Source organism: Eleutherodactylus coqui, chromosome 2, assembly GCF_035609145.1.
Source record: "Eleutherodactylus coqui strain aEleCoq1 chromosome 2, aEleCoq1.hap1, whole genome shotgun sequence".
Taxonomy (NCBI): domain Eukaryota; kingdom Metazoa; phylum Chordata; class Amphibia; order Anura; family Eleutherodactylidae; genus Eleutherodactylus; species Eleutherodactylus coqui.
The window spans coordinates 163,290,541-163,305,048 of record NC_089838.1 but is presented as its reverse complement, the minus strand read 5'-3'; the positions used below and the strand labels follow the sequence as shown (position 1 = coordinate 163,305,048).

Genomic DNA, 14,508 nt, shown 5'->3' with positions numbered 1-14,508 from the left:
AAGCCTCAAAGTTTTCTTAAAAAATGTGGAGTTTTTATGGAAAGGTTTCTTGACTTGCACAAGATCATTAAATGCATGCACCCATTTGTCAACACAACCTGGTATTATATCCAAGATGACGTGAATTGTTTAGGGAAATGAAATATAACCTAAAAATAACAGAAAGGGCTAATTCTTGACAATACAGGAGAAGTTTCATCTAAGGCCCAATTATAACTTTGGATCTCGATTCAAAATAGCCCTAAAATAGTAAACGGAAAACCAAGGCAAGACATATGTTGACATGCCATTAATTTCCACCTTTCTTCATTTAATGAATGGGGGGTTTTATGGGGGGTTAAAAGTTGATAAGTTATGTGCGTTAACACATATATATATATATATATATATATATATATGACACAGTAGAAAACATCTTTTTGAAAATACAATGTAAAATAGGTTACTTCTACATCTCATTTGGGTAATAAGCATCGGGTTCCTAATATGCATATGAATATTAGTAATGAGCAAAGGTGATAATATGTGAACAGTCTTTGGAAAACTGAAATCTTGTGTGAAAGTTTGACATAATTAAGTCACAGGTTATATGTACAAATGTATTTCAAATGTATGGTATGACATTGTTGGGTTAATTTTTGTTGTATGCTATGGTATTATGGAAAAGTCTATAAAAACGAGTAAAAAAACCAAACAAAACACTAAATATTGTGTGAGCCTAATTTGTTTCACCTAAACAGCTCTAGTCTATAGAGACAAGAACGCCACATAACCTCTAAAGCTGTCCTGTTAATTACAAATAATAAAAAAATAAAAATAAAAAGATCCATCTATAATGTGTATATGAATTTTTTTTTTTTTTTAGTATTTGTAATTAACATCTTCACGCCATGTAGGATGGGACAGTTTTTGTGGTTATGTGGAGTTCATGTCTCGATAGACCAGAGCCGTTTAGGTGAAACGCACACACACACACACACACACACACACACAACCCCTTTAAAAGTAAAACCCTGTTCACCATGCTATAACATATCTAACCAATGTATACTCACCTCTCCACACTGTGTCTCATGCCACCGCTCCGTGTCCCCCCTCTGATATCACATTTACAGGTTGCCCCAGCCTGTTTACTGGACGTCACAGGCACTGTAGCCAATGACCAAGCTCACCACTTGATCGTTGAGCTTAGTCATTGGCTGCAGCACCTTTAATGCCCTGTGAATTCGGAGGGACTACAGCTTGTAAACAAAAGGAGCAGAGGACCGATTAGTGCCGTGGGACATAGCGGGGAGCGGAGACTATATTCTGGTTATTTATGTTGTAGCATGGGGAATGGGCTTTTACTAAAAGGTTGTCAGAGTTGTATATATGTGTTTTTTTTTAAGTTGGGCTACCATGGATTGGACCAATTTCTCCAACACATCCCATAGATATTAGATTGAATTGATATCTGGGGAATTCATGAGCTAATTGAACACCTTGAACTGTTATATTCCTCACACCATTCCTAAACATTTTGCAGTGTGACTGGACACATTGTGCTGAAAGAGGCCACTGGCATTATGGAATACTACTGCTGCTACAATAGCATTTGGGTAGGTCGTACATGTCAAAATATGAATGCCAAAACCAAACGTTTACCAGTAGATCATCATCCAGAGCCTAACAATGCCTTCACAAACTTGCATTCTTCCCAATAAAGAATCCTGGTGTCATTTTTCTTAAGTAAGAGACTCCGATACATCCAGCCGCCACCATGATGACCAGGTCACCATCTTACCAATCTCCACAGTCCAGTTCGGATATGCATGGCCCACTGTAAGCACTTTTGGTGGTGACTGGTCTACGGCATCAAAGTCCCATATGCATCTAGTTGCAAGGCATTGGGTTCTGACATCTATGACAGCCAGTATTAACTTATTCAGCAATGTGCTATAGTAGCTCTTCAGTGAGTGTAGTCCATTGCTTTCCACATGTATCATGATCTTGAGGGCTGGTGATCCTCATACTGCTTGTTTCTCTATGAACCACTTTTGGTACTAACCATTACATACCAGGAACTTCCCACAAGGCTTGCCGCGATTCAGGACATACTCTGACCCAGTTGTATCACAATTTGGCCCATGTCAAAAGGCACACAGGCTTCTTACACTTGCGCATTTCCAATACATTATTTTCAAAAACTGACTTGACAGAATCTTTGCATGTAGACTTAAATTGCTTTGAAAAAAAGTAGAAAGTATGTCTTGCTTGTTTCAAATTTGTATATAAAGATATTCAGCCTGTAAGTTTTAATAAATTTTATTATGTCCCTTTAGGAACAAACAAATTACTAACTCAGTCATGCCAACTGATAAATTTTTACCAATGTAGGCTGTGAAAAACATTATCCACCTCTTTTACTTTGCCTCCATAAGAGCTGTGCCAGGGAAAAAAAAGAGAATGAACAGAAAAGACACAAAAATAATTAAAAGAATGATTTTATTGGCAGCAGAAGAAATACAAGGCTTACCAACAATTTGTTTTTCACATTACCTGCAAGACAGTCAAAGAGAACTAGTAGGCATAACTGTGCCCAGCCACCCTCTGAAGGCACCCGCTATTAAAGCTGACAAATACCATCCCCATCAGAGGAGTAAACGTTTACCTGACAAGTGATTCCATTTTAGATGGAGCTCCCCTTCATTATGAACTTAATTGTAACATGCAGAAATCACACACTAAAAGCAGCTTTTCACATTCATGGGAAATATTTGTCACTATAAACGTACACGCCGTGCTGCATCATCATATAGCAGTGCATATAAATAATGTTCACCCACACTGTTTACGGATTATGTCAAAACGACCTGTGAACACCCACACATCACCGTGCTCATGGCGCTCTATCATTACTTCAGACTGGAAGGAAGTGCAGATGAACAAGATTGTCCCACAGTGAATCTGACAAGTTGATTTGTTAGAGAATTCAGAAAACAATTAGTAGCTATAAAACACAAGAGCGTTGGACTGAGCAGGTCAGGGGCGGGTATGTGGACCCTTCAGCTAATTACAGTGCTAAGAGGAGGAAGCGCTTACTACAAACATACTTCTATTTCCAGCAGTAGTAAATAAATGCCCACGGACAGAAATTCCGCAGCGAGATTCCACGTGGAATTTCCACCGTTGCACGCTGCATAGGATTGCATGTGTACAAGCAATCCTATGCAGACAGCCTCGATTTTGATCACGGAAAATTTGCGCCGTAACAAAATCCAGGCATGTGCTATTTCGTGGCTCTACTCTGCGAACGTGCGCCAGCCAGCATATTGCAGAGCAGAGAGAGAAGATGCTGGGCAGGTAAGTGAGAGGTAACTGCAAAGGCACGGGTCGCATCCTGCTGCAAGAATCTCACAGTGGGAATCCGACCCGGCTGTGTACATGAGGCCATAATCTTAACTCACATGGGTGTATGTGGTCCACGTATTATGCGGTCCTAAAAGCCCATTGATTTCTCACACCTGCAGTTAAACGCGTGTGGAAAAAAACCCCAAAAAACAAAAAGCAGCATGTTCTATTTTGGTGCGTAATATGCATCAATATAGGCTATGGGTATTTAACATACAGTGAAGGAAATAGGTATTTGATTCCTTGCTGATTTTGTAAGCTTGCCCACTGTCAAAGACATGAACAGTCTATAATTTTAGGGTAGGTAAATTTTAACAGTGAGATAGAATATCCAAAAAAAACAAAAAACTGAAAAATCACATTGTCTAAATTATACATATTTGCATTCTGCAGAGAAATAAGTATTTGATCCCCTACCAACCATTAAGAGTTCAGGATCCTCCAGACGAGTTAGATGCTCCTAATTAACTCGTTACCTGCATTAAAGACAGCTGACCTAAATGGTCACCTGTATAAAAGACTCCTGTCCACAGACTCAGTCAGTCAGACTCTAACCTCTGCAACATGGGTAAGACCAAAGAGCTTTCTAAGGATGTCAGGGACAAGATCATATACCTGCACAAGGCTGGATTGGGCTACAAAACCATAAGTAAGACACTGGGTGAGGAGACAACTGTTGGTGCAATAGTAAGAAAATGGAAGACATACAAAATGACTGTCAATCAGCATCGATCTGGAGCTCCATGCAAAATCTCACCTCGTGGGGTATCCTTGACCATGAGGAAGGTGAGAGATCAGTCTAAAACTACACGGGAAGGGGGGGGGGGGGGGACACTTGTTAATGATCTCAGGCAGCTGGGACCACAGTCACCAAGAAAACCATTGGTAACACATTACGCCGTAATGGATTAAAATCCTGCAGTGCCCGCAAGGTCCCCCTGCTCAAGAAGGCACATGTGTAGGCTCATCTGAAGCTTGGATGATTCTGAGAGTTACTGGGAGAAGGGGCTGTGGCCAGATGAGACAAAAAATGAGCTCTTTGGCATCAACTCAACTCACCATGTTTGGAGGAAGAGAAATGCTGCCTATGACCCAAAGAACACCGTCCACACTGTCAAGCATGGAGGTGGAAACATTAGGTTTTGGGGGTGTTTCTCTGCTAAGGGCACAGGACTACTTCACCGCATCAATTGGAAAATGGATGGAGCCATGTACCGTAAAATCCTGAGACAACCTCCCTCCCCCCACCAGGACAATAAAAATGGGTCGTGGCTGGGTCTTACAGCAAGACAATCACCCAAAACATACAGTCAAGGCAACAAAGAAGTGGCTCAAAAAGAAGCACATTAAGGTCATGGAGTGTCCTAGCCAGTCTGCAGACCTTAAACCCATAGAAAACTTATGGAGGGAGCTGAAGATCAGAGTTGCCAAGCGACAGCCTCGAAATCTTAAAGATTTAGAGATGATCTGCAAAAGAGGAGTGGACCACAATTCCTTCTCACATTTTCGCAAACCTCATCATGAACTACAGAAAACGTCTTACTGCTGTGATTGGCAACAAGGGTTTGCCATCAAGTCTTAGGTCTTGTTTGCCAGAGGGATCAAATACTTATTTCTCTGTGAAAAATGCAAATAAATATACATAATTTAGAGAATGTGATTTTCTGGATTTTGATTTTGGATATTCTATCACTCACTGTTAAAATTAACCTACCCTAAAAAAATTATAGACTGTTCATGTCTTTGACAGTGGGCAAACTTACAAAATCAGCAAGGGATCAAATACTTATTTCCTTCACTGTATGCAGCATATTTGTGTACTGCGTATTTTGAGTGCAGAAAATTAAAGGTGTGTATAATACACGGGCCATTACACACCCCTATGAATCTTATGTGTATTCATATATTAACACTCGCCTGACACTTTTCCTCCCTCCAGAGGCCGACTGGCAGGTCCTTGGGTGTTACTATGCACATGAAGAGTCCAGTCACCCAGTGTCTGGAGGGTGGGGGACAGTGGGGTGTGTGTCCCCCAGCACAGGAAAATCCAAGGGCCCTTTTACACAGAAAAATTGTTCAAAACATTATTTAACCTCTTAATGACAAATACTGTTTGCACCTTAATGACCAACCAATTTTTAGCTTTTTTTCATAGCCGCATTCCAGAAGCCACAACCTTTTAATTTTTCCGTCGACATAGGCATATGAGGGCTTGTTTCTTGCAGGACAAGTTGTATTTTCTAATAGCATCTTATTGTTCTTTTTTTTAGAGGGGGAAAAAAAAATTGAATTTTTTTTTTTAAATGTATTTTTTATTTATGGCTGCATTTAAAGACCTCCCTAACATGGTTTCTGTTTTAGTTTTAGTCAATGGCCTTTGACTTTTTTTTCCCTGGATATGTTGTACTTTTTAAGTGGTACCATTTGTTGATTGTAGAACAATTTAATCACTTTCTATTCAGTTTTATTGTAAGGTGAGATAAGCAAAATGAGCTACTTTTTACCATGTTTTTTGTATTTTTTTTCCCATACTGTGCACTTTGCAGGTTAAATAATGTACAAACTTTTTTCTATAGGCACGCAGAAATACCACATTATTTATTTTTTTTACAAAGCAAACGAGAAAGCTGAGGTTTTTACGTTATTTAATTTTTTTCTTTATACTTTAACTTTTTATTTTTGTCCCTTTAGGGGACTTTATACTTCACTCCAGCAGTGTATTAGAATGGATATGAAGCTCATCCAGAGGCTGAACCTCATGGGCCACTATAGCAAGCAGACCTAGAGACTATAATCAAGTCTCCGGGTGTCATGGCAATCCATTAGGGCCCTGCGATCACATCGCAGGTGTCCACTGGGTGACAGAGGGAGCCTCCCTCCCTCTGTCAGCTCTTTACATGCTGTTGTCGCAGCAACTGCAGTGTGTAATGGGTTAAATAGCGGGAATCGAAGATTTCTTTGGTTCCTGCTATTACAGCAAATGCCCTGCTGTCATCCAACAGCCGAGCACCCGCTCTCCCCGGCAAGGGCGACCAACAGGCTTCAAATGCAGCGCCGTCTTTTGAGAGCGCTGCAGAATAAAGTCCCTCAAGTGCCACCGTCAAAAAATGTATGGGCGGTCATTAAGGAAGAGAAAATGAACATTGATCGTTCAGTGTAAACACAGCCAAGGATCGACTGATAAATGATAAGCGAACAAATTATTGCTCATTTCATGCAAGCATGAAAATAATCGTTGGCTCGTCTGCTAATTGTTTAAATACCGATCAGTCGCTCTCATTCACTGGCTCAGTGAATGTGAAGGATTTAGTGAGTGAACAAAGCAAAAATGTATCTGGCTGCAGAGGCGAACTCGGACATCATCCGCTTGTATGAAGGGTAAATTGCTGTGTGTAAAAGCACCTTTACCGGATCCTATAATGATAAGGGAACATTACGGATTGCTTCAAGAGAACTAAAGGTTGTAGAGGGTTGTGCAAATATTAATGCTGCTTATTCTGTAGTGCCGACAGCCTGAAAGTGACCATAGAGGGCTGTAATAACCCTATCTATCTTCAGCAATGTAGGCAAGTATGATTGTAAGTGAAACGCAGATGCCCTTTAAGTTGCACTATCAAGTTCCATCTGTACTAAGACCTTCTGTATGTATAAATCCAGCTGATCAACCTGCACACTTAGTGGTCTTGACAATATTTATGTAACTAGCTAAATTAGAGCTCATTCAGTGCTTGGACTAAACAGCATGATACTGGCCTGTGGATGGCTACAAAAATAAATAAAACCAAGTTTCAAGTATTCTGATAAGAGTTGGACAGATATTTATATCTAACATTCATATAGCAGATATACAGGTAAGATGACATTAAAACTACATGCAATTGTGCTTGTATGTAGCATTATAAAAATGGGAGTTTTTAATTGAAAAAATTATTTCCAGAAAGATGATGGGTTTATGGCAGCAGATATGAGCTTGCAATGATATTTTCAGGATCCTCTTGTCTTTGGTCAACAGAAGCCTTTCACGTTGCAAAAGCCAAAGCCAATACTGTAATTGTCCGTTGTGAGAAGGAGAAAGGCCAATCTTACTGTTCAATTTCCAGATTATCAATTTTAATATCAGGTGGCTTAAAGCTAACCACTTCTTCATAGGTAATCTCTGAGGAAAAAACAAAGCCATATTAAAAAGTTTCTATGAATTCAAGAACTTCTATTTAATATCAAAATGTATCATAAAAATGTAGAAAAGCAGTGGACATCAAAAACAAGTAGTCATTCGTTTTCAAAACAGTGCAAGAAAGGAGTGTAAATTTACTTCCCAATATTAGGAAGTTTAAGAGCGCATTATCTGTAGGTCGGGCACTGAACTTCACGTAATTGGATTCTCATCCATATCTGTGGGTACCTGCTATTTAGAATCTTGTTTTGGCAAAAACTAAATAAAGAAAAAAAAAAAGACCCCCAAAACAAATATTTAGGCCCAATGTCCATGGGTGGATTTGATTTGCAGAATCCACATGTGGCACCCGTGTAGAAGATCCGCAAATCAAGCCGCCCATAGGGAAGCATTGGTTGTCCACACTTTATTTAACACCTGCGGATTTGTTTTTATTTGATTTGCGGATGCCACATATGGGTAATACTCTAAATCCGCGGATGTGCTCCATTCATCTCTATGAGAGCCTACGATCCGCAGTGCATCTGCAAATACATTTGGGGATGCACTGCAAATTTGAAGGTTAAAATCAATTAGGGAGGTGGGGTTGCGGATTTAACCCTTTGCAATCCAATTTTGGATTCAGGGTTTCCTAGGGGTTTTTCTCTTTCTGCCATTATACAATGGCACCATCTGCTGGCCAGTATTGCGGTATGTGACATGCTGGAGAGGCCCCTGACAACAGAGCGGCCAGTAATCTACAGTAGGAATACCCTGCCGGACGTTTTCCAACATCGGAGTTGTACAGCCTTCAATCAGAATGTCTTTAGATGTCAGACAGTGGATTGGAAAGGGTTAATCCATGCGGATGATGCACATTGCATCCATGTAGAAAGAAAGAAAAAAAAAAGCAATCTGCTATTTCCCACAAGCAATAAAGAAAATCAATTTAATGACGACTCGCAGTGCATCCGCTACAGAAATTCAAATGAAAAGTCCAGGTGTGCCGTGGACATGAGGCCTTCGTCACTGGCCCACAGCGAGTCGTGATAAGTTACTTATAAAGCAAATAGTGTAATATGACATTTATCTTTTTAGGCTGTCAAGCACTTCTATCTATCCTTTGGTGTTGCTTAAGACATCGTTAATAGTTGCTCAAAACCTCGCGCACCAGTAGGATTTTGATCGATCATCGTTTCGTGTAAATGCATGCAGAGACTGAACGACTGAGCGAAGCCACTTAGTCATTCGGGTTTCAGCATGCTTGAGAACTGAACGACAAGCCGTTCAGTGTAAACAGCAGTCGTCTTACAGTGGATGGAGGCGGGCGGGGGGAAAGAGCGTCTTGCCTCGCCGCGCTGTGAGCGATACTGGCTCCCATGTAGCAGCACAGGACAGAGTATACACAGGGACAAGTGTCTGGCATCGTTTGCCCAACACTTGTCCCGTGTAAAAGGGCATTTAAAGCGACGGTCTGATCCTGAACAAAGATGGTTGCACTGCCTCTCTGACCACCTAATAGACTATTGATGTGCACAAATGCAGTCTGTTATCGGGTAGTTAGAGAGGCCATCTTTGTTTGTCCATAATCGGACAAAAATTTCATATAATTGAAACCCCCCTTCCTAATATCTGCCGTATAAGTAAGGCAGATGCCAGCTTATGGAGTGGACCTAGAAGCTGAGCATGCTCCATTTGCGGCAGCTGTCAACGATGACTATGCCTGTGGCGCATTTGTATTTCACCAGCACCATATCGAATTTAGGTGGTAACTGTATTTCCATGCCTTATTTGTATGTCGTCTGCCTGATGCATTAGTCTTTAAGCTTGTATTATAATTTATAAAGGGTTTCTGCAGTAAGGCCCATTCAAACACAACGATTATCGCTCAAATGATGTCTTTTGAGCGATAATCGTTGTGTCAATTACATCGCAAGATGATCGCTCAAAACGTTGAGCAATCACCTTGCTCTCCGGAGGATGCAGAGAACATCCAGTTGTTCCCCGCTGGGAACACCCGTCTGATATACAACCGAGCGCTCCCAGCAGAGGATGCAGAAGACAAGCAGGATGTCCCCGCTTGCCTTCTGCATGCAGCTGTTCACTGCTCCGAGCGCCTGGCTGTTATACAGCTGAGCGCTCTGAGCGGAGGATGCAGAAGACAAGCAGGGTGGACCCGCTTGTCTTCTGCATCCAGGTGTTTTCTGCATGGAGCTCCTGGCAGTTATACAGCCGAGCGCTCCGAGCGGGGTATAGAGAAAGCAGCTGGACAGCTGCGTTCTTTATACCCCGCCTGTCATCAGGGAGCGGGATACAGTCAAAACAATAGTATCAGCTGTATTCCGCTGTGAATCCCTGATAAGAATCGTTGTCTTTCAGCATGCTGAAAGACAAGGATGAGTGATGGTTTAACGAAAACTGCATGATGTCAGTGCAGTTACACAAAACGATCATCGCTCAAAAGATGGCTTTGAGCGATAATCGTTGTGTCTAAATGGGCCTTTAGGGACACAGGTTCCATATCACCTTTACTTTATGTTTTTGTCTGTTGATGGGGGAAGTTTACGATATTTGCACATATGAGTGCACCACCACCTGATTATGTGCACTTTGTGCTTTTAGGGGTTTTTAATTGTTTTTTCCTGTTTTGGTACACCAATAAAAATTTTGTATTGCTTTACATAAATCGTTATTTCATTCTGGATTGTGTAGCACACCATTTTCTTTTTGACCCTTGGTGACCACCAATGTCACTGGTGAATATTCTATATTTACAGGTAGGGACACACATGTTGGCTTTATTCACACTTCTGCATTCTGCTTGCAGATATACAGCTTTGTACCTTTCCATTCATCAATTGTGCGTTCCTTATTCTCTGTAGATTCGTCGTAGGGCTCGGCCTCGGGCTCATCTTCTGGATCATGATACTGCTCAAAGTAAGGATGTGAGAGGGCTTCAGTGGCTGTGATCCTCTTATCACTGTCTAAAATCAGCATTCGCTTCAGCAGATCGATTGCTAAAAAGACAAAACATTTCTTGTCATAATCTGGGCACTGTTTACAGTAACAAGCTGGCAGCTGGCCCACACAACATTCACATCTACATACAGCCATGCTGTGTGCACACATGCAATTCACACCCACAGCTCTGCTACATGTACTTGCACATTTCGTTCTCATGATAAAAAGTTAACCTTTTGCAGCGCGATTCACTCGCCTCCCCCAGGCATCAGACAATCACATGATCATTAAAGGTCCTATACATGTTATTGCTGCTTCTCCATTTGTGCTTTAATGGTTCATGGACCTTCGCAGTGGTAGGCCACTACTGTCTGTCCTCTCCCGGAATTGATGGCTGAATGCCGCGTTTCCTTTCCTGCCCAGCACAGATTTCAATCATCAGTGTTGGGCAGGAAGGAAGAGAACCGTGCAGACTCACAGTACTCTCAGGGAGTCGGCAGAGCACTTGGTCAGCCCTCTGGCTGATCTTTAAGCAAGTACTTACTTGGCACCACTATATCCTTTTGCTAATCTGGTTATAGGGTGCACAAACTTTTTGGTGAGATTTCTTCTTACAGTATTTCTTTGAAGAATGACCGTGCCTGCACATCTACTTGCTATTTTAATAATAGTGATTATATTTTATCAATGACAACAATCATGTTCCCTGCGCCAAGTATACCAGTCACAGAATATTACAGGAGAATAGGAACATACCTAGAGGGTTGGCACCATGAAACACCTCATTCAGATCCTGTTGCGGCATGTGTGGCAAAGATTCAATATACCTTCTAGCCTACTTATACAAAAGAAGTGGATTATAAAAAAAGGCTATAATGATGTTCTTAGTCTTACATTAAAGTGGATTTGTTGCTATTTTAATTTCATTTTTAAAAAAAATAAAAGCCCAGTAACAGTTTGCCAGACCACCAACCAAACCAGTGATTTGATAAAGTATCCGCGACTTTCCATCACTAGACTCATCATAATGCAAGTTAGACTGTATGTACAATAAATGTCGGACAGGTAAGGTTTGCCCATGATTTTTTTTTGGCATATACAAATTTTGAACAACAATATTTACATTTTGTGCATTTAGACGTGAAAATAAAGCTGCATTGACATGTTTTGTTTTCGAGCAACTGTAGTGATTTAAGTGTAGAGAACTCACATGTTCGGATGAAATCTTCATAAGAAATTCAGAATTAGGTGTGCCAACAACTTCCATTATCCTCTTCAACTGGTCAATATCTGAACCCATTTAGGAAACAACATGTAAAAACAATAGAATAACATTCCTTGGATTCTGTCAGTTTATTGCCCCTCAGAGTAATGCAATCTATTTATCCCACCAGTGTCCTTGGCTCAATCCGAGGGCGAAAGAGGAGGCTTTACTATGCATGTGTGTCAGAATTTTATTCCAGTTTGAGTGCAAAAAAGAAAAAAAAAAGGGGAGTATGAAATGTGCTATTTTTCTTAATGAGTTTGTTCAGCTTTAAACTATTGATAGTCTATCCTCATGATTGGGCATCAATAATAGACTGATGCTGGAGGAACAGAAGGCTGAGAGGGGAGATAAAAGGGACTACGGGCAGCAGTTACAACAGACATAACCGTGCAGGTAAAGCCATGTTTTAGGGCTCATGTCCATGGGCGTTGTTTCACTGTCTGTTACACGAGTTGCATGCAAGCATGATACGCGGTGAATGGAGGCGTGTGGACACAGCATGTCCATAAGCAAGAGAAATAAATCGCAGCATGCTCTATTTCTCTGCGTATGATACAGAGCCCATCTATGGGCTCCATATGTAACCCTGTCCCTGCCGTGACGTCACTGGAGACCCACGGCGTTTTACACATATGCCCATGGACATTAGCCCTTAGGATGATGACAGAACCATGCACACTTCACGAACAGGTTCCCAGCGGCAAGTGCTTGTAATTACAAGCAGAGAGAAGTGCTTGGAACTGGCACTTCTAAGCTGTATTTCAGAGGAAAAGTTAGCTTTATTATAATAAAAGCTCATTATTACTGAGCCCCACCCTTCCTGGCTGCATAGTTCAATATGCAATATCACTGCTCCCTTACTTCAAGTGGACGAATGAACTACCCCCCCATCTCCCAAATGCAGAATCCATCAGTCAGTCTGCAAGAAATATAGTCCAACGTACAACTTGTATTGTACAATTGCAAACATTTTTTGTGTAAAATTACATTAAAAAAAAATTAAAAAAAGGTGTACGAAGGCGTACAAAGCCTTTAAACTGTGACAGGAGGATACAATCATTCCCTGGAAAAAGAGCTTTGCCTTTCAGTAGCTCCGCCATAATGCATCCAACAGACCAAATGTCAACTGCAGGAAAAGAAAAAAAGCACAAAAGATGTTAAAAAAAACAAAAATGTTAAGCGCCAATTTTTATACAATATATACAGTTTAATTCTGTCAATTAGTGACAAATTCTATTAGCTATATTTTCTCTATTAAAATTTTATTAAAATCTAACATTAGAGGAAAGCCTGTCCCAGAGCAGCAATTGCAATAAAGGTTATCTATATAGAGATCCCCCTGTATCTATCTCCATACTAAGGCACATTATTCAGTGGATTTAGCAATAAGTGTTATAATGTAAAAGCAGTCCGCTAGTTCAAATACCGGAAACACCCAGAGCAAAGCAACGTTGAGGTCGCTCGGTCATATCATTTTCTCTGCTTGCGCCGCTCCTCTTCCCTTTTATATATTCGAAGATGTACAAGGATTTCCCAAGGCTTAAGTTTAGAATTTGTGAAATAAAGGTTTTGCAACTTTGTGAAACCATCGTTGCTGTACTCAGTAGAGGATTGATGAAAAAGTGGACATTTTACAATGTAGGCTCGTGTTTGATTGAGAGAGGTAGCATCATGCCGCTTGTGTGGATGGAGAGGAGGGGAGGCATGAAGTTTGTTGTGAGTAAGAAGCATAGTGGATACATAATGTATACACAAGGAAAAAGTCGCTTTGTTAACAAAGCTGACCATATCAGGCCAAGATGGATGGCTGGACGGATGGATGTACAGACAGACACACAAACAATGGTATAAATCATAAGGCCGGGCTCACACGAGTGCAAGATTACCGCATATTACACGTGAACTGTACGCTCATATGATAAGAGGCAATTTGCCTTACCCAGTTGCGCTCACAGTAACATATAGGAATTGCGTAATACTCTAGCGCAAAAAAGAACATAGATGTTGTATTTTGCCACACATTACACGCAAGAGAGCGCGTATTGTTCTCTATGGGCGCGTAATCAATGCAGCAGGAAAAATAAACAAGGGAAAAAGTGGGGAAGGGAGGCGGGCTGCACATGTATGGTAACATTTCACTGTCATATGTGACGATTGGCCAAGATCACAGCCAGTTCCACAGCGGTAAAACGCTGCGTTACCCACACACTTTACACTTACGGCCAAGAAAGCTCAGAATATGTTGCAGTTTGTAGATAGCAAAACTACGACTCACTTTAGTATCTGTAAACATCAACTTATTATGCTTAAAGGGGTTGTCTCACGCCGAAACGTTTTTTTTTGTTTTTTTTGCATAGGCCCCTCGTTCGGCGCAGGACAAACCCAAGGGATGTGTTAAAAAAAAAAAAATATATATTACTTACCCGAATCCCCGCTCTGCAACTTCTTTCTTCTTCCTACTTCTTCCTTCTCCAAGATGGCAGCCGGGATCTTCACCCACGATGCACCGCGGGTCTTCTCCCATGGTGCACCGTGGGCTCTGTGCGGTCCATTGCCAATTCCAACCTCCTGATTGGCTGGAATCGGCACACGTGACGGGGCGGAGCTACGCAATGACGCGTAGAAGGGGGCGGAGCCAGAACGCCGCTCGTGTCCGGACCGAGCAGAAGAGAAAAGACCCTTCTGCGCAAGCGCGTCTAAAAACGCCAGAAGACATCAGAATTAGACGAATCCATGG

General features: G+C 41.3%; 1 protein-coding gene across 1 annotated transcript in view; it reads right to left on the bottom strand.

The window, feature by feature from the left end:
* Positions 1-2,467: 2,467 nt before the first annotated feature.
* Positions 2,468-14,508, bottom strand: part of MAPK11 (mitogen-activated protein kinase 11) — a 49,384-nt gene continuing 37,343 nt past the window's right edge. Inside the window, exons 8-12 of the mRNA XM_066591868.1 lie at positions 12,826-12,897; positions 11,715-11,794; positions 11,261-11,339; positions 10,387-10,560; positions 2,468-7,546 (exon numbers count right to left, since the gene is read on the bottom strand). Of these exons, the coding sequence (XP_066447965.1) occupies positions 7,473-7,546; positions 10,387-10,560; positions 11,261-11,339; positions 11,715-11,794; positions 12,826-12,897 (479 nt within the window). The 3' untranslated portion in view covers positions 2,468-7,472. The remainder of the gene's footprint in view (positions 7,547-10,386; positions 10,561-11,260; positions 11,340-11,714; positions 11,795-12,825; positions 12,898-14,508) is intronic.